The sequence below is a fragment of the Lichenostomus cassidix genome, chromosome 12 (assembly GCF_008360975.1).
Source record: "Lichenostomus cassidix isolate B80296 chromosome 12, HeHo_3.0, whole genome shotgun sequence".
Lineage (NCBI taxonomy): Eukaryota > Metazoa > Chordata > Aves > Passeriformes > Meliphagidae > Lichenostomus > Lichenostomus cassidix.
This window is the reverse complement of record NC_139493.1, coordinates 8,287,004-8,308,922: the sequence shown is the minus strand read 5'-3', so window position 1 is coordinate 8,308,922 and position 21,919 is coordinate 8,287,004. Positions and strand designations below refer to the sequence as shown.

The 21,919-nt window shown below is 34.4% G+C and overlaps 1 protein-coding gene across 1 annotated transcript in view; it reads right to left on the bottom strand.

Annotated features, from left to right (window-relative positions):
* The window catches only part of CFAP20DC (CFAP20 domain containing), a 63,208-nt gene that overhangs the window by 33,061 nt on the left and 8,228 nt on the right, over window positions 1-21,919 (bottom strand). Inside the window, exons 6-10 of the mRNA XM_085072426.1 lie at window positions 21,436-21,508; window positions 11,885-11,999; window positions 9,865-10,021; window positions 6,633-6,761; window positions 1,104-1,240 (exon numbers count right to left, since the gene is read on the bottom strand). Of these exons, the coding sequence (XP_084928552.1) occupies window positions 1,104-1,240; window positions 6,633-6,761; window positions 9,865-10,021; window positions 11,885-11,999; window positions 21,436-21,508 (611 nt within the window). The remainder of the gene's footprint in view (window positions 1-1,103; window positions 1,241-6,632; window positions 6,762-9,864; window positions 10,022-11,884; window positions 12,000-21,435; window positions 21,509-21,919) is intronic.

Sequence of the window (21,919 nt, the reverse complement as noted above, 5' to 3'; positions counted from 1 at the left end):
ATGTAACAGCTTTCAAAATGCTCAAAGGTAAACACACATTTTGAATTACACGTCTTTTTTAAAATACAAAATTCTAAATAATTTTTAACTATCTTTTCAAGAAACTTCATTGTAGGCTCTATTCAGTGTGCTATCTTCAATCTTTACAGCCAAATAACAGGCAGGTTTTTTATTCACTGAGTGAATGGAACAAGACAAAGAAAAAAAATTCACTAGCAGAATAAAAAACCTAAAACTTGTAGTTATTCTAGACCTCTGGAGTCTTTTCTTCTTTGCAGAAAGGAGTATCATTTTACATCTTGACTTTCAACTGACTTCCTACACAACAGTCTACTTCCTTTGGCTGTATCATTTTTCTTGGTGTTAAACTGAGAACTGTAGTCCTGATCAGATTTCAAAAACCTGCATATTCGTTGCTGGCAGACTGGGACCAGGTGTTTTCCCTGGCATTGTAAGTGACAGCATCACATGAGCTATTGTAAGGCATCAGAGCACACTGAAATGTAATTTCTGCTCTTCATTATAGCTCTTACAGTAGGGAAAAATATTTACACACACACACATGGAAATTTCAGCAGTCTAAAACAAAAAATGCAGAAAAATAAGAATGATAAGAAATCACAGAGTAATTTCAGTAGAAAGAGGCATCTTTAGGTTTGATGCTGAAATTAGATCAGCCTGTTTGAATCAAGTTTTGTCATCTTTAGAAGTTTTGAAATCCCCCAATCTCTCCATGACCCTGTTGCAGTACTGAAACTCTTCACTGCTACATTCAGGCAGGGCCTCCCTGCAATCAGGGCTCGCGGCTCTTGGCCTTTCAGGGCACCTCTTAGAAGAGGCCTGGCTTCTCTACAGCCCTGCATTCATTAGATTCCCCCTTAGCCTTCTCTCCTGTGGGATCAACAAACTGGCCCTGTGCTGGAGCCACCCAAGATTTTTCCTTGCCCTCTACTGGATGTTACAGGATCTCGCACTGGAGGTCCATGACCTCCCACAGTTCTCTGGAAACAGCCTCTGAAATAAACCTTTAGTGTAACTCCTCTTTGTCAATCTCTTCCTTTGCAAAAGTGCCAACAGTGCTGCTGGAATTTAGCCCTTTTTACCTTTCCAGATACCTTTGTATTGGCTCTTCTGTTTGAAGATGGAGGTGGCCCAAGGATCTTTGACCCAAATGCAATATGTGATACATGTTGAGTTTTACTGCTCCACACCTTGCCTTGGCCTCTATTAACCAAGCTACCTAAGTTAAGAAAAGTAATAGTTAAAAAAAATTACAATACTTAGAAACAATAAAAAGTAGTATTTTTTTTAAATCAATGAAAAGAACTATGAATACTAAACATATATAAAAATTATGCTGCTTTAAAGTGCAATTCCTAGAAATATAGGAATAGCAAATGCACATTTTATGAAAGTGTGTCAACATATCAGCAAGAAACGTTTGGTCTATTATAGAGACATATTTCTAATCTTCTTGCTTTGGAGATTTATTTAAAAGTGGGTTATTTATAAACAAAAAAAAAAATTGGTTTGCAGGATTTCTTTAGAACTTCAATGAAAACCTAACTTCTGACAGGAAGAAAAAAGAACTCTAATTAATAAATAACGGAATAAATAAATAATAACACAAAAAACCTGAGGCAAGACTGTCAAGGTATCAGTCACATTATTTCCGTGTAGCTTGCTTTTTGAAATTATTGAATCTACTGTATTACCTGGCTGAGCCCTAATATTGCAAACACACTATTGCTGCTAAAATGTTCTACCCTTTTCACTATTTCTTTTTTTTTTACTGGTTAAACTGTAGATTTATTTTTGTAAGTCTTTTAAAGCACAGAAATTGCCAAACAGTCTTCAAGACAAACAAAAAGTAAACATGGAATGCAGGTGAATGTTCTGAAAAAATTAAAAAGGAAGGACAGTAAAATGGTTACACATTAATTTCACCAACAGGGTTGCAGAGCTTCATGTACTATCTATTTTCCTCTTTTATAATTCTCCAAGACCGTCAGTGAATCCTCCTTTTCAGAGCTGACAAAAATGGTATCTTCACATTAATTTATATTTAATACTTACAATGTCCAAAGATATTTTCTTGCTACAACTTCAGTGTTAAATTGCTATCTCACTTTGGAGATTTGACACCTTCATAAAGCAATAAAGTAGAAACAAAGCATTTTGTCCATTCCCCTAAGCATTTTTCATAACTTTATTTCAGGATCAGCTTTATTTACAGTGTCATCAAGGAAATGAAAAACAGATCATGCATTAGACACCAATATCATAATTTACTGTACTAATAAGCACAGAAGATGCTACTTGCTGCCATTACCTGCCTCCCTTTTTCCTGATGTGACATTTGGTTGCTGCTAACAGCTGCCATTTCATAAGATCAGATGACCTGTCTTGGTTTAACATCAATTTCTTTTTGCTGGCTACCTTGGGATGTTGTTAGCTCCAATTAGAAAAGCTGATTTGCATTAAAATCTCTCTTAATGACCACATTAATTGACTGCAATTAATTACCTACATCTACACATAACAGTGTGTTGATAACATAATGAAATAATATGTATAATTAAAAGTGGATGATACTAAAAATAATTTGGGCTTTTGATTATCAAATAAACAAAAAGTTTAGTGGATTAAAAGAACATTTTCCAATTAAAATGTACTTAAACATACCAAAACTTCCAACTTTCAGTAGGCCAACTTCTTAAATTTGAAAACCATGTCTGGAGAAACACATGCTACGTTCAGAAAATGGGATTAAAAAAAAGATTAAGCCTTAAACTGAAGACATTTCATCTTCATGCAGGTGAGGGATGTTATTATTAATTACTTTACTATATATTCCTAAGGGCTATATATCTTTGTAGTCCAGATGGTAAAACCTGAGTCTTGTTTTAAGTGAACATTAATTTCTTCTGCTTAGATGCATCATTCACACTATTTTACTCATTTAAATTTTACACTCACTCATATTTTGACAATCCAGCCAAGAAGTATTTATTTTTGAATATAGTCACTGAGAAATTGGATCACAGAGTTTCCTCTGCTATTTCAAAGGCAAATTTATAATCCATCTTTACAACAGAATTTTGGCTTGACTACTTGTAGGGCAATAATACTCTAACAGTATTATTTTCCCTTATAAAAATGGTAGTTGCTAGCAAAATAAAAAAGCTGAATGATATATATGAAGGGTCTTACTCTAAGCAAAAATTCAAGCCCCCTACTATTCATTTCAGTTGCTGTAGGACAAAGATTGCCTTTGCTAATGAGGTATATTGAGAGAGAGCACCAGCATTGGCCACTTAGTGCAGATGATGAAATCTTTATGAGTTGTTTTTTCATATTCTGGGAAAAGAAGAAGATATGAAGTGTACAAAGTATTTTCAAGAAACTCTGGATATTATCAAGGTTGTTCTCAAAGTTTATTTTTCTTTGGAGCTTCATGAGATGGTATAGTCTTAACCTTAACCAGCAGTTATCATTCTCTGTAACCTTGTTCCTTAGGTCAATACTTGGCACCTGGATTTCCAGAGCATTGTAACAGAAATGGTGGAAACGATTATTCACTGAATTCAAATACTAAAGATGAGAATCCTCAAGGCTGACAAAGTCCTAAACCCAGTGGAATAAAAATCTATCTTCCTTACCTACAGCACCACTTCTAACATTGGCTACAGCGATGAAGATGTGTAGGAAATGGGTTCTTTATCTAATTTGCTTTCTCAGATCACTTTGAAACTACTTCAGTCCTACTTCTTTCCCCAAAGATGTTCTACCACCCTGTTGTAGTATGATCATATGACTCAGAAGAAGGGGAAAATGACATACTTCAGGAAGACATTGCAACTATTTTATGGGTTAAACCAAAGCTTTAGCTTTGTGTCTTCTTCAGAAGCCAACAATAATGGAACAAAAGAACAAAGGAAAGAGGGTGCCTAAAGAGAGAGATTTCACCTGCATGTTTTCCTAAGTTCTAGCAATAAGAAGTGTATGCACTTCTCCAGATTAAGCTAAAAATAACAGTTAAACCAACATTTTAAGAAGAGTGAAATTATCAGTTCTCCATGAAGGACATGAATCAGAGCACTTCATTTTAAAATTCATTATAACTCTCATTTTTAAGAAGTGCTTGCACATATTCCAGGATGTTTACTGTTGCAAATGGATTCACAGAATAATTTTTTTTTTTAAGAAGGGGTACAGATCAATTATGTGTACATGCAACTGAATTTACAAACCCAGTAATATCCTGGGCATAAGGAAATAACATTTTTGGTATGTTTAGAATTCTAATCAATGAAATGTAGTGACATACTAGTGAAAAATATTGGGTTTTTTTCTACATCGATTTATTTCCTCATTGGAATCTTAGCTGATGTCTTCAAAACACAAAAAACTGATTAAACCCCCCTGATCTTCTTCATCTACAAAGAAACTTGTCAATAGCTGAAAATTTTATTTCATTCTTTTTATGAATTTCACAGAACATGGTTCTGTGAAAACCACTACTGCTTATGAATAATTTTGCAACAGCAGATTTCCAATAATGAACATAAATAACCTATGTCTCTCTCTACTGCTGTTCTTTAATAATGATCTGTCTCTTAACAAAATTGCTTTGAAGAGATAATCAGTATTTTGAATCAAGACAATAAGGGCTGTAAATATATTTGCCTTAGTAAAATTCTGCTGTTGACTCTACTGCAGGTAGGAAGCAATACACAGTTTTAAAGCAAACAGCAGCTTCAGTAAAAAGCTCTCAGTTGTCTGACCCAAGTCTATTTAAGCAATTCCACATCTTGGCATTTGTATCTGCAATTCAGTTTCTGCTGATTCTTGGCTTAAAGATCTTATTCAAACAGACATGCCAACTTAAACATAACAACACATGAAGTGCTAGTCTAGAACAGGCCAATAATCTCCCCAACATTCCGTTTCAAAGGCCAAATCCAAGTGCTTCAGAAATAGAACAAGATAATTCAGTACGGATTTTTGGAATCATCTGCCTTCAACACAGTACTTAGAGTATGGCTGGAAAACCTTGGAAGTATAAGATTAAATTTTCTCTTCACATTTTTACTGCTGCTATATACAACATTGCCATTACCCATACAAATTGCCAACTGATTTTGGAATGATACCAATTTTTTGCCAGCTTCTTTTAGCAGTAGATTCCATATTTTAACCATAGTCTGTGTAACATGGCATTTTCTGAGTTTTTAATTTTCAACTGCATCACATCAAATCATATCTTGTTTTTGTGCCATGAGATAAGAAAAGCAGGTTTTATTGAACTTCCTTTGTACCACTGGTTACTTCATAAATGTCCTTATATCAATTTTTTATGTTTTCAGCGTATCTCATGTGAGAGTTTTTCATTCATGCTGCTTCTCCCTGAACGATTTCTTGGTCTGTACGTTATTTTCTGAGATGGTTTAACTGATAATGTATAAAGTATTTCAGATAATAATGCAAAAATGATTTAAAGGTTTGATACCTTTTTTCATTTCATATGAATTTGAATTTCCTGCTACTTAGTTTTTAAAAACATATTAAAATCTGAAAATTCTACAGGGCTGTATCTATGGTGATGATAACCTTCCTTCTCTGAGTCATTTAATTTTGATATTTTAAAGCTTAACTGTAGTTATCATTCCTCCCCAATGTACAATCCTCTGCATTTAGCAAAACTAGATTTTACATGATATCATGTTACACATTTATCTTGTACAGTGGTCCCTAGACCATAACTTTTCAACACAGTGGCCATAAGATATAAAACCAGTAAACTGAAAATCTTGCTTTGAAAACTATAATGTTTCCTGCATGTTACCTGCTCTGTTTTTCAGGAAAAAGTAAATATGGGATTGCCCATCTCACAACCTCAAAACTCTCTGAAGTCCCACTCTTTATTAAACTAGTATCTGTATCATAACAGAATTTTGCTCCCCTGTTATTAATTTCTCTGTTGAGATTATTCATAACTATAAAACAATACAGAGACTAGAACAAAAAACTTTTGAAGTCTCCTGCTGTTAGCCTTCAGCTGTAACAATAATTTTTAATTTAATCCTCTCTTTGCATTCTCTTAGCTTTTATCCAAGGCAATAGCTTGTATTGTAGCACACAACTGCCCAGCTTCTTAAATAAATCTCTTCTAAGCAATGGTGCCAAAGTCTAAATTATATGGTTTATTATTTTTTAGCTTGCAGAAACATTCAAATAACTCCAAGATACCAGTAAGACAAGATTTTCCTTTTCAGAGTATAAGCTGAGGACACTGCATGGTCATATTTCCAGAAGAGTTTCATTGATGTGAACATACTTCAAAAAGAAGTGTAACAACGTCACTGTAAAATGCTTCAGTGTACATTCATATGACATCTCAAATATCGTTACAAATCTCATGCTTGAATTAGAATTATTCAGGCTGCACACAGATCTCAAACTATAGAGCTGACATGTGTCTATGTGCTTGTGGCACTACAGCTGTGCAGGAGTTGTCATGTTTCATTTTAAGACACTGGAACTCTCAACATGGACATTTACAAAACAATCAATTGTTTGTACACATACTGTATAGATTGTATTCACAGTATTTCAATACAACAGAATACCTGTTTCTCGTGCTGTATTTCCCCCACATTTTATTTCTGGCTTGTGAATTTTAGTTAGATTCAGCAATTGTGTAACTTGTGGAACATCAGAATTGAGCTGGCAGGTTTGAGGAATAACAACACATGTACCTAGAATCAAAACACATGGGCTTTACTTCACTCATGACACGATGGAATTAAATTTGACTTACATTATTTGGTAGATTACATATACTTTAGTCCATATGGCTATAAAAATTGAATCGATTATGGTAATTTGAAAAAATTGCTGCAAATGGTCACTTTTTATTGTAAATTTTAAAATTATATTGTGTATATTTTTAGGTCAAAAATTTTGAATACAGTTAAAGAAATATATACTAATGGCTGGAATAGCCATAGAAAATCAGCTTCTTTAATTTGGCAAGTGAACAAGCAAAAAAATCACAAAATACATTTTGTTAATTTTTATTACATGTCAGCTTTAATTCTAACACAGATATAGTGATTTTAATTTAAAATGAACAGTTAAATATGGTATTTTTATCAGTGGGACTTAAGTAGCAAAGAAGTCCCATATATGCAAATAAAGAATTTTACAAGCTTTAATTCCAAACTTTGGACACCATTACCCTTTCATGATAAACTAAAAAGCTGTCAACCTATGTATTGTTGTGACACCAGATACTAGTAGAATGTGAGGTGATTATCTCTGCTTTCCCTTTGATAATCAGTATAAACTGAGTTCATGAAAGCTGCTCTCTACAAAGAAAGGAATCCATGTCAGAACCATTCCTGATGTGACAATGCAAAATCATTTCAAATTTTAGAAGACTTGAATATAATGAAAGTTAATGAACATTAACCTATTTCCCAAAGATAAGAAGAGGAAAACATAACCCGAAACCCAAACACAAATAATGGATCAAGTATTGAGATTCGAATAAAAAAATTCAAGAGTCCCATGTTGTATTCCAGTAATAGACATATTTTTTCAACCATTTTTTTTTGCCAAGCCAGTACATTATTTATCACTGTTGGACAATACTTAGTGATAAAACCCCATATATAACTTCTGGATCACTATGGAAACAAGAAACTAGGTATAGCTTAAGCTTGTATGCCTCAGTATCATGGGGCAGAAAAGATGAATTATTTCCTCTTCTATCTCAATGATCTCATACAGAAATGATTTCTTAGTATAAGTGGTTTCTCCTTTGCATTTCTTATAATTTTAAAAATTCAAAACATATTGTATACTTGCTACTTGAAAAGAGAGCACACTCATTGCACTTTGAAATCATTACTTCCACCACACTAAGGAGGTTGAAGCAAAGAACTTGACCCTTGTCCTGGTTTCTGCTTTAAGAAAGCTTTAATTTTCTTCCCAGTAGCTGGTAGAGTGCTGTGTTTTGGATTTGGGATGAGAACAGTGCTGATAACATTTTGATGTGTTAGTTGTTGTTCAGTTTTCCAAGCTGCCCTGTCTGAAACTTAATTAATAATAACAAAAAACCTTACTATTGTTTTTCTGTAATTGGTTATGAAGTATAGAAACATTTTAATTCAGCCAAACCTTCAGCTGGAATGAAAATTTAAGGTGAGTCTAGAGAGCAAGTTTGGAGGAGCAGCTGAGGAAACTCGGGTTGTTCAGCCTGGAGAAAAGGAGGCTGAAGGGAGACCCTGGAGAGGTGAGTGTCAGTGTCTCCTCCCAGGTTACAAGCAGCAACACAAGAGGAAATGGCTGCAAGTCGTGCCAGAGGAGGTTTAGATCAGATACTTGTAGAAACAATTTCTTCATAAAGGGGTTGTCACGCACTGGAACAGGGAAGCAGTGGAGTCACCATTCCTGGCAGTATTAAAAGCCATGTGGATGTGGTTCTTAGGGTTAGTGGTGGCCTTGGCAGTGCTGGGTTAACAGTTGGACTCAATGACCTTAAAGGTCTTTTCCAACCTAAACAATTCCATGATTCTATGAATTGCCTAGATAAGGAAATTCATAAGCATACTGAAAGTACTGATGCCCACCAGCTGTGTAATAATCATAGAATTGATAATGAAGTAATTAAAAGTGTAATATTTTACTATGCATACAGTTTATTAAAGCTGTCGACTCATTATGTTAACTACATTTTAGAATTTTGGAACTCATTTAGAATATCTAAGCACATTTCAGAAACTGTTTAGAATGGAAGGGAGAAAACAATGCACCAATGGAATTAAATTAAATGAATGCCAGTGAGAGCTCTAACTGCACATTCCTGCTGAGAATTTACCATATTCTCTCCGAAGACATATTTTAATTAATTTTTTTTTCCCAATCTTACCAACAAAAAATCAGAGGAGTAATCACAAGGTTTGCTTGCTCTCCCCAACTGGTTTAGTGTTTCCAAATTGAAGATACATTTTGTTACACTTACAATACTGCTAATGATCACTCCATCTGAAACCAGTCTTTTTTTCAGGTAAATTCCTTAAAAGCCACAAAATGAAAATTTCAATGAAACTGAAGCTGAGCTATTCCTAGGGTGCCTTTAAAATAAGAAAGTGCCAGCTGTGCTTTTGAAATTTCTCCTCTATTACTGCAAATACCAGTGAGAAATGAAGCTCTATCCCTTGGAAAATGATGATTCAGGAATATGATGTGAGTCTGGAGACTGGTGAACTTTGACCAATATACTGATCTATTACAAAAAAACTTCTAATTTTTCAGATCACCACCAATATAATTTTCCCAATAAACAAGGACACATTAGGATAAATGGACATAAGATCTGAGGTGTTTATGATAGTTTCATAGCTCTGTTGCATAAAATGTTTTGATACAATTTAGCCTGGATTATTTTAAAAAGAAATCTTTCATCAGCTGCTAATGTCCAAAATTAAGAAAACAAACAGCAAATGTTGCTGCTTTAAGTATTTCTCTTTTCTTTCAGATACTCTGTTCTTGACCAAAACCTCATTTCTATCAGTGTAAGACAGTCTTATTAAAACAAGATCTCTACTTGGTAAATCTTGCCAGAATTTCTTCAAGAAAATACTTCTAAGAAATTCAGCGTTTAAAACACACAAGTACACGTGTATTTAATTAGTTGCCTTAAGTCCAGCACTAGCAAACTTAATATGCTGTACTATCACTTTAATTTTCATGAAATCATGTAATCTTTCCAATTGCCAATCTGACGAATAAGAAGCTTTTGATTTTGTAATACGAACAGTTTATGATTAAGGCTACATAGTAATTAAAACACACCATCTCCCTCAGCTGTATCTTGAGGCTTGGATTTTAAAGTGAAGATCTTTCTTAGCTTACAGTTAGCTGAAACAATAATTCCATCCAAAGACCGGAACACAGCTCCTCTGAATATTCCACTGGTGAATGCTACCAAGTCAATGCACATATTGCACCACTAGAAAAAAGAAACAATACTCATTAGTAAACCCCAGGAGCTGAGGATAACACACCTTCTATACAAATAAACACAATGGCCTTGAGGAGAAATGCAGCAATTTGAAATTCATTCAATTTGCAATCTATTGGTAGTATATTTGATATGACTACTCATGTGTAAAATCTAGCTGACCAATGGTTGAAGTTTTAAGGGAGAAGAATACTAAAACATAATGATTCTACATGCCTCATTTCCTTATAAAGTCAAGGTAGAAACTTAGCTTTTAATTGCCAAATACCAAATATTTTTTGGAAAAAAATTAGGTGCATACATTACCATTCAGCTCTTAAATCTGAAATTTTGGAAGGAAAGCAATACTTGTTTTGAAGACACCAAGCAATGGACTGAAAAATTCAGTATTTAATTATAACTGAAATTTCAAGCGCTGAGGTTGAAAAATATAATAATTTGTAAGAATAAAATACAGAAAGCTAGCATGTGAAAATGCAAACTATGTCCTTCTGATGGAACAAACGACTTATTATATCCTGATTCACAACCCATCATGCTGATAATAATGATTAGCTTGTGTATACAGTGTAAGTTGAACTATCAGAGTCATGTAAAAGATCTATCTAATCACTAAAAGCAGCATGCTCCCTCCTTTAAGCAAAAGCAATGATAAAAAGGCAGATAACCATTTAAGGGAGACAGATATGTATTCAGATGCACTAAGAAATACAGATCTACTCTTTAAGGTTGGTCAAGCATTAAGGTTATTAAAATATTTTGTCATTATAACTGATCAGAGCATTTAGACAGATCTCTGATTCATGCTTTATTATCTAAATTAAAATACATAACTGAAGTTCATCTTCGGGTTGAATTTAACTTGGTGTACATTAATGCACATTTTAATCCTGCAATACTTTACTAGTCTGACACCAACTAATTGAAATTACACTGAAGAAAAATAATTTAAATTTAGTGGATTTTGAATTAACAGCAACTTCAGGGGTATGGTCTGATACATAGTCATTAAAAAAATCCAACCACTTCTTCCCACAAAGCAGAAAAGTCCTCAGTCTTTAGTTATCACAGCTGCTTTCACCTAACTTATCTCAAAAAAAGTTACAACTTCAGAGGTTTTTCTAAAATACTCTATATCTCATGTTTAACCCTTAACTCACAGCTGCTTTGTATACTGTTATCTAGTTCTTGTGGTGCCAATGTGTATTTTAAAATAATTGAATTAAATATTCTCATATCAAATTTATTTTCTAAAGCAGCATTTGAGAGTCCAGTCCTTACATGGTTATATGGCAACCATCAGGCTTTGCATCCTGTCAGCTATTACCATATATTGTGGCTGGGCATGGGAGAGGGGAACAAGAAGATAATGGTTATTGCTTTACTTCCATCAGTTTGACATACAGATTGTTTTAGATATGCCAGAATGTGGAAGAACCTGAAGAATGTAAAAGCAGCCATCAGCTACAGTCTATCTGCAGCTGCAGTGTATTTCATCAAATGTCACTAGAGGAGAAGGGACATGTGAGCAGGAGCACTATCACAAAGAAGTATCAGAGACAGAGGATTTTATAGAGGCTGGATCAACAGGAGAGATGAAGAAACATCACAAACAGAAATAATTTTGGAAAATGGGAATTAATTCCTAATATAAGAAGAAGGATAGAAGAGGTGAAGCATTAAATATTTCTGCTGCCATCTGGTAAAGGGGACATACACAAGTATTTTGAATCAGTAGGGGCTGAGTTCCAAACCAAACAGCAATTTCAAAAAGTCTGTAATATACAAGAAACATTTCTGATTAGAAAACATGCTCAACCCCAGTCCAAGGAATATTCCCAAGGTACTTACTATTTTGCGCTTGATCATAAACAGAGGAATTTTTGCATGCAGAGGGGTTACAGACAACTCCTTGTGGACCGTTGACAAATACAATCTTCTTTTAATATTGCCTAAATCAGTTATCCTATAAAAGAAAAGGCAGGAGAGAATGGAACAGATCTTTGTCAATTCAATAATCCAGTATCTTTGGGAAATCACAAAAAAACTATTAATGTGCAGAACTTTTATGTCAGTGATAGCAAATATGGAATTTAAAAATTACTTCTTTTACAAGATGAGTAATGAGATTTCTTTCTCCAATTCAAACCTGGTGGCTATATCCCTGCATATATAAAATCACTTTACATGCTAATTTTATTTCAACAGTCTACACTCTTTGCTAGATTTCCACAGCCTTTACGACTATGAAAGAATTCAATTTGTATGAACTGAGAAGCCAGTAGCCTTTAATAATCACACATGCTTTGGCCCCTTAAGCTTGTGCTATCTTGGGGCCTGCTAACTAGAAAAACATTATTTGCTTTCTTTCCCTAAAAATGCCTCTGTCACTTCATATAGATTCTTTTCAGCTTGAAGGTAAACACAATACATTGTCTGTCTGTTTTACTTCATGAGGACATATCTTCAAGTGTGAATTATAATACAGGAGTTTATTGCTCACTATTCAGGTCATCTCCCAATGACACCAAGGACACTAAATTTCAACGTTTCTAGTAAATTCAGACCACAGCCATGGTCACAAAAAAAAAATAGGTTTCCTATAAACTGATGAAGCGGGTCATTTTTATGTTGTTTCCTTTGAGTCTTGTGAACAGCTGTACTGGTTTTGTCTGGAATGCAGTTAAATTTCTTCAGAGTAGCTTGGAGAGTGGAAGCAGTGTTGGTAACTCAGGGATGTTTCCATGGCTGCTGGGCAGTGCTTACACAGAGCTGAGGCCTCTTCTGCTCCTCAGCTCACCCCACCAGCCAGGAGGCTGGGGATGCACAAGGAGCTGGGAGGGGACACAGTCAGGACATCTCATCCCAACCGACCCAAGGGATGTTTCAGACAATACAGTGCCATGCTCAGCAGTAAGAACTGTGGGGAAGGAGAAGGGATGGGGGAAGTTCAGAATTATGCAGTCTTCCCACATAGCCATCACACAGGACAAAGCCCTGAGCTCCTGCAGATGGCAGAACAACTGCAGGCCCAAGGGAAGGACCTGATGCCTTGTTTAGATTCACATGCACAGCTTCTGCTCTCCCTATTAAACTGCCTTTATCCAGCACACGAGTTTTGTGCTTCTACCATTGTGTATTCTCTTCCCTGCCCCACTGCAGGAGGAGTGAGAGTGGCTGCTGGGGCTCAGCTGCACCCTGGAGTTAAACCACAACAACAGCACAACCTTGACATTCCCCAGCAGTCCTACCTGAACGCTCCAGAGCACAGACTTTACTTTAAGGGCTGCAATCTGGGACAATATACTTAACGTATGGGGAAACAATGATTAATTTACCTATTATTTTTGAACAAGCCTATTTCTGACAGATGAGTACTTCTCTGTAATTAGCAGCCCCTCTGAGAAGATGACAAATAATTATAATAGACAACTTTTTGTCACTACTTAGTGCTGCTAAAAGTAGTTACTCATAATCATTCAATGCTGGGTTTTGCTTAAAAATAGTGAGACTGCACCATAGATTATTTTTTTATTTTTATTTATTACTGAAGCCACATTTTCATTAGCTAAAGACTATTTGTACCTTAACTAATGAAAAGTCATCACCCAAAATTTGCAGAAAAACATCCTAAAACATTCACAGGTTTCCTTAGGTCAGCTTAGGAGGGCATTAACTCTAGGGCAAATTACATACTTTAGCTATTTTTGGCAATTTGAGAGTTTAACCAAGGACAGTATAAAATATACTGCAATGATGTAAATATCAAAAGATTCTACCAGGTCAGGCAATAAAAATACATAAACACCTTCTTGTTCCCCCACAGTCATTAAGGCTATCACCCAAAGCAAACTGTTCATTAGCTTTCCAGAACTTGCTGATTGTTTCCTCTCTTTTGCACATAACCTGATCTTTAATCTATTCATCCTCACAACATGGGTGGGCAAATAAAAAAAAATTGGAAGATTACACTATTTGCTTAATTTTGAAAGACTGCCAGTTCCTCTTATAAATCAATGCACTTGAAAAGCAGAAATTTCACTACTGTGCCGAGGAAAAAACATAACCTCCCTATTGGTATTGTTTGATATGAGAGATTCCAGGATGAGCTGCACTTATATTTATGAATGGACAAATTATACCAAGTCTTTGAAAAGTGATTTCATCAGAAGACCCCCAGGTGTCTTACAGCAATAGTATCTGGGCTTGATCTTACTTCTGAAAAAATTTAAGCAAGATATGAAATAGTTCCCTTAATATCACCAGCAATTTAGCCACATAGCCAAGCCTTTGTCTCAGATCAAGGCTTAGCTTCACCCATCACTTTGCTTTGCATATAGTCTTTGGTGGAAAACCTACGGATGAATTTTCAGAAACTCTTCAGTCTAGATCTTGGATGTTCAGAAGTGCCAAGAAATTGATGCACCAAAGAACTCCAAAGTATTGGAGCTTGAAGCTCCCTGGATTTCCTGGTTATGTGTAGAACTGAGTAATTCTGCTGATGAACCAGGCGGTTGCAGTAACCTGAGTGCTGAAAAACAAGAATACAATCCCTGCTGAACCTCAAACTGCATAATTCTCAACAGAGAATGTTGCTTTAAATGGTGCTATAAGAGAGCAGTAGGAGCCTAGAATTAAGTCATGCATATCTCCAAACAACTGGCAATAAACACGTAAGTTCACTTCATAATATCAGTTCAATATGTTTAAATTTTATTATTTATTTCTTGTATGACTAGGTTTATCTCTCTCCCTCATGAAAAAAATAGGTACTCAGTTATAGAAAGGCCATTGGTAAATGTACAGCTCAGTTATGTTCCAAAATTCCAAAGGAACACATTTTTTTAGATAAAAATACATACATTTATATCATTTATATACATTTATATCAGACTGTGTCATATAAGTCTAAAGTAAGACTGTTTTTATGATGATAGATGTGCCATAAGGAAGGAGTAAACCTTAGATACACAGATATAATCACTCCTAAAGAAGTGTAATTTATTTCAGTAAATACGTTTAAAACAATAAAAATATTTATATTCCACAGGCAAAAGAACGTGAAACATTTGAACAGATAAATTTGAAGAAAGATGACCTTAAAATTCTGTAAAATAATTTATTTCCCAGGAGAAGAAAGATAATTATTGAAGAATAACTTTCAAACTTTTCTGTCATATTGCTTATTGGAAAATAAAAATAAAGCAAGGGTCTGAAGAAACTCTTTTCTGAAATAATTCAGACAATGGGAGTTAGAACATTAGAGCTCTCAGCTGAAAAATGACTGAAGAGTGCTTCTGGTGAAACTCAACTCTTTTTTCCTGTTACACAAAAGCAAAACCTACGTTAAACCTACAGTGGCAAGCAACATCTGCAGCACACATCTTGATTTTTAAAGACGCATTAAGAAAATCTATATGGGAGTTAATGTATTTTTATTATGTCTGTACTTGAGTATTTATATCTAAGGGTCAGACATGTGATAGAAAAGTAATGAGACCATGTTGAGAAAAATGAGGTAGTCAACAAGAAAATCAACCTCATTTATAACAATATTCCTGTGATCAGCAGGTGCATAACTCTTCCAGCTATGGTCATTAACTGCATTCATTTCACACTTAACATCTACATTTGCAAACCATTTGAAAGTAAAATTACCTTCCAATTCAATTTTCAATTTTATTTTACATCTTCAACTTTGATTGACTATTCTCCTCACAATGGTAACTATAGTGAGATTGCAAGCAAATGGTAGCAACTACCCAAGAGTACAGATCAACTCATCTGCTCAGATTACCTATTCACTTTGCTTCTGTATGAATAAAAATTTATAACCATTTGTTAGTGTTCAATTCAAGGCTAAAAATGAACTTAGAAAAAATGACACTCAACTGTTGAAGGGATGCTTCATTTGTCAGGTTCACTTGGTCTTCAAATGAAAGTGTTTTTATAAATGACTTAACCTGGAGGTTTACCAAACATGAAAGCAGGTTTTTCATCAATGTTGCTAAGCTAAGAGCAACTCCCAGGCAATGTAATACTAGCAGAAATCTCTTTGCATCCTGGTCAAAATCCAGAGAGAATTCTCTGCTAATGCTTCACTATTAGTACATCAATATACTAGTACTTAACAATTGTAGTGCCATTTTCTCCATAAAAAGCATGTGCTTCCTAAACATTAGACAGTAACATCGTCATCACCATCATCTCCCTTTTAGAGACAAAAACAGGGGAATAACAACTGTCAGCTGATTTGCCATGCTTTCAGATTCTCAAGTTTCTTTGGGAGCACCCTGTACTTCAGATACATTTTATTTTATGCACTACTTGTAAATTGGTCTTGTAGGAGATAATATGTTACTGAAGTGGCTGCCTGATCACCTGAAATCCAGAGCACTGTATCATACCCTCACAGAACAGATGCAGTTATATTAAAAAGTAATTCAAATCCCTACGAAAGAAGAGATCTGCAAGACTGATATGCCACCCAGACCTAGAGAATAAGTTGTGTTCTCTATTAGAATTTCCTGTTGATAGTGTTTTTACTGGAGAGCATTAAAAAAAACCCTACAAAATGCCCTTAACCAGTATCCATACACAGGCAGTAATACAGGTGGCAGGAACAAAACAAACAACATTAAATCTGGTTGTTAGAATAAAAAAAATTTTAAAATATGAGAAGTTATGAAGAACTGCTGAATCCTGATCTCTCCCTACAAGATACTGACACATTTGCAAGCAATTCTTGAAATAAAAAAATGACCTGGTATTTTCACTGACCAAGAATAACCTACTATGAAAGTTTAATTACTCTTACAACTCCACATTTCAAAAGTTATTCTGGAAATGCTCACTAATACTGATGTATTTTAGAAACTTCTATCAATATATTAATATCTTTAGTTTAGAAATAAGCTTATCTTTCTCTTTTTTTCAAGTATTTAGTAAATTCCATTTTAAGGCACAGTGCTTTGTTCCTCTGAAGCATGGCTAACTTTGCCAAATAATTTAGAAAACAGTAATTCTGGAAAATAGTTTTCAATTTTTCAGTACAAAGAATTCTAGTGTGTATTAATGTGTAGAAAATTTAGTGCTTATTCATTTTCCAGAATCTAAACAAGCTACCTCTATAATGCTGTTATTTATGCCTCCAACAAGTTATGTTGGCTTTTTTTAAATAAAGTTTATTGGCTGTTATTTTTTCCACTTTGTTATTCTTTCCATGAATTTTCTGTTCTAAAGAGACAATCCATCCCTTCATCCATCCTTTTCAGATGAAGGAAAGGAGATGTGTGCACCTGCTAATGTAACAGGTGTTGGTTCTCTTAAGTACAGCCATATTTCTCATATTCAAACAATTTATTCTAATTACTAAGAACCACTATGAAGCCTGCCCTTTAAAAAGACAAAATTAACATTCTTGCTAACAGAATTTACTTTACTTGGCATATGAAAATCCTGATGAACAAACCCTACCAACCAGATATAAACAGGATTCAGTTTACTCCATGTTACTTACATTAATCCACCAACCAAAATACACATAATTAGTGCTTTTCTTCCATCTAATGTTCTATAAGATATGATGACTGTGAGAGTTATTAAATTTTTTTACTTTCAAACACACGAGGTAAAATCTGCATTGTAAATTATGGAATATAACATACCCTAATACTTCTAAGAATGGTTCTGTATTTCACTGCTGCTTCACAAAGAAATCATGGGACATGTCTCATGCTACTAAACACCAGAATTACAAATAATCTCTCAGGTTAATCTACTCAATAAAGTTTACCTTCAGTCTCTATCTAAAATCTTCCAATAATTTCAGATATACATGATAGAATCAGCACCTATGTCCTGCTTTGAATTTTAAGAGGTTGGTCTAAATTTTGCAAGACTAACCAAGATGCATATTGTTCAGCATCTCAAAACATGCTGGGTGTTTAGGTTAACATGAATAATTTATGATACTTCTGTCAGCAAAGCTAAAATGATGACTGATTATGATAGCATCTAATTCACATAAATTCAAACTGTTGTGGTATCTATGAATAAATTAACTATGCCTGTAAAACCTACTATGTTGTGGTTATTAAAAATCTCAAAGCAATAAACTCATATTTATAGAAACAACTGTTTGAAAACAGGAAATATGGTACCAAAATATATATTCTACTGTACTGTTAACAAACTCTGTAATAAGATTTTCTATCAACAAGCACAACTATTTCAGGAATACAGAGATTTTAACCCCCTTTTCCCTACAGATTCCACTATACATAACTAGCTTCAACAGAAAACTTCTTAAACCTTATCAGGTGTGTTCCAGAGTTTGAAACTCTCGCAGAGTTTGCATTAATTCAGAATATAAGAAAAGCTGATGCCTTCTGAAGGCTAGTGAGACTAGAGAATAGTGAGACAGTAACTAAGCAAACCTGTTGATACACACTTTGCCAGCTGAGCAAAGGTTGAAACATCAGGAAGAATTAAGAAATTAAGAGACACAGGTACCATTAGAGTGAATGAGCAATCGTGCTGCAATCCTCAGCACATTCAGGCTGGAAAGATGGTCCATAAGGTACTGAGTGATTCTAGAAGTGGCAGCACAGCAGAGCCCATGGCACATTAATACTGAGCATCAAATCTGGGCTTTGGAGCAGGATCAGTGACTATCATATTTCAGTACATAACCAGAAATTGAGCATCTCTTTCTTGTTCTTATGTCAGAGCAGTCTACTCTTTTTATTTTTATTTTTTATAGGCTATGGTACAAAGTCTCTTTCCTTACATCAACAGCTCTACTCATTTGCTGTAAAACTTACTGTAACAAGGTGTACTAATTTCATGTGATACGCAACACTGAGAAAAACCATATCAGAAACAAAGTATGACCATGACTGGCATTACAGTTCTTTAAGAAAAAATGTTTGAGTGCTTGTGAAAATGCCAAGCAGAAGTACTACCACCCACATGTCCATATATTGGGAATCAAAGCAAAAATGACAACACAAGCCAAATGCTGTTTTCTTTTACATGAAAATATTTTTAAAAACATTGAGTCACCTTTGCTTTTTCAGAAAAGTAGCAAAATCCATAATACCGAAGATTTAACTGACTACTGCATTTACAGCAGACAGCTATATTCAGCATTACTAATAGCTTTGCTATTATTTGCTGCAAAGAAGCTGCATAAATTACATGCCCTCTACCTTAGTTGTGATTTTATTATGCTTCATCAGATTTTTCATCTGCAATCTATTTTACACATTTTTATGCAGATCAATACATTGATTGTTAACGTGGTGGTATTCATCTAATCATGCCATGTAAAAAAAGTATCTAAAATTCTACTTAGATTTCATCCAAAGGAAAGATAATGCAGCTAATATAGACAGTAGTTTGCACATTTCAGTATTTATGACAGGAATCTCGCATGACTGGTTGATAGCAGCAAGTCAGAAGGTTTAGCTCAGCTGATGCCAGCAGTGATGGATGGCCTTGAAGAAATTCTTGTTTGCTGACCAGATCAATCACTGAGCAGAATGCAAAATAGGATGAGGCTCAAACTAAATTCCTATTTCCATCTCTCTGCAGAATGGGAGAGCAAGAAATGTAACATAAAGTATCATGCCCAGCTATTACAAAACTTGTCAGTGTTTTTTACATAAAGTAAATGACATGGCTTGGCATGCTATCAATTTTCACTTGAAGCTGCTCAAAGATTCAGCACTAAGTAGTTAGGTTGTGTAAGAAACCATCTTTGAACATTAAACTTCAGGAGGCAACAACACAATCAACATTCTGTCTGCAAACAAGCAAGAGATTTCTTTCAAAACATCTGAAATGAACTGAGTGGCAGTCACATGAAGCAAGAAGGACTTGTCTTTATTATTTACTGGATTATCTTAAGTCTGCTAGGATAAAATAACGCATTGTCTATCCTACAAGTCTTGAAAGACTTTATGATTAAATCAGTAAGTTATAGTTGATTTCAAATACAAAACTTTGTATTAAAACTATTTTTAAAGAAGTTTTATTAACTTTTTCATATAGTTGCACTAAGTGGGGAACAACTGAGATTGTACTTTTAAGACATAAACACCTTCATTCAAAGTAGCTGAAGCTACAAAGGAAATATATAGTTAATATGGTTTATATTATATACATTATATAGCAATATAGTATATGTTACATAAAATATATATATAGCAAATACAAAATACATGTATTTAAATCTATACAAGTACATAAGAATATTATAAGAACTTATGTTTGCTTTTATAAGAGGAACATAGTAATAATGGGTACAGGAAGTAGAGAGAAAGATGAAGAAAATGTAAAGTCTAAATATAAGCTGGAAAGAAAAAGGGCAAATAAGGGTGGGAGAGGTGATAGAAATTTTTTTTATTAAAAAAAAAAGGAAGCAATGAGAAAAATAAAATTAGTAGAAGTGGAAAAGAGGTTCTTGTTAAGAAGGTGGCAAGTACCCAAGAGAATCAAACTCAACATGACGCTACAGGAAAAATCTGAATTCCTGCATCTGTCATTAAGTCTCTGCCCCTGCCGACAGCATGCCCAGGAGAAGCAAATATTGCTTTTGGTTTCATACTTGGTATTTGGTCTCTGTTTACTACATGACATATCCTGTTTGTTTTGTCCCTTTACATGCAAACTTACCAAAAGACAAAAATAAAATCCTTCTTTGACTTTACACAGTCTAGGTGCATATCATTAAACCCATATTTTCTTGTATATTATCTTTCTTCTAATGGTCTAATATTTCTTTTGTTAATCCAAGTCTCAGATATTCTACTGGCTACAAGCCTGAGTGAGTTGTGCTGGTTATATATAAACAGATGGTGTCACTAGAGGAGAAATGATGTCCAAAGCCTGACAATTGCCCACGTTTAAAACTCTATAAAATAATTTCACACCTAACTAATAAAAAACTCTGTGTATCTCTTTCGTTACAGTGTGGAAATAATTACACCAATCAAGCATTTGTTATTCCAGCTTTTTAGCATTTGTTTGGTCATGTTTTTCTCCCCCAGTTATTAGAATATGTATTTTTGCCCTGGACCAAAGGACCCTCTCTTATGACTTATTCATAAATCTCTTACGAATTTTCAGGCAGTTCTCATGCGACAGTATTTTCATGTATTTGATAAATTTGCGTCCCATTTCTTCAGATTTTTCACCATCTTCATTCTTTTAGAGTTTGTTCTGTCTTCAAAGGAATGTCAGTATTTAAAACATCCAAGAAATAATGATCTCATTAGCTTAATTACTTTTTATTGGCTTGACAAGTCACCATGCTTTAATGCAAAATATGCCACCACAATTAATGACTGCAATCAAGAATTCACTTTAAGTATTCAAGAAAATTTTATGCATCTTACAGTAACTCGGTGGAGAAGTCTTCTCCCAATGGCACAAAAATCTGAAGTGTCAGAAATTGCTGGATCAGTCCCACTAGAAACAGGAAAAAAAATTAAATATATGTGCTGTGCGCATGCAGATGTATGTTTCACTGTCCAGCATTTCAATTTTGTACCACACTGCTATGCTCCTGCAACACTATTTCCCAAGGTTCACACAACATATGAACACGGGAAAAACCTGAAGAAATCCAATTCAAACTGCAATAAAAGCGTTGCTTTAAAAGTCCCATCTGTGGCTTCAGTGGAATTCTCATGAAAGCAAAAAGAACCTTTTTTTTTAGCTTACAATTTTTGTGTTCCAAGAGCATGAAGACAAAAAATATCCCTTAAGAATTATAAACAAAGTAATACTTTCTTATCAAGATTACCTTATATTAAACTTTCACTCATGTTGGTGACAATGTACACCTTGTTAAACAACTTCAAAAAACTCGTGGGTAAA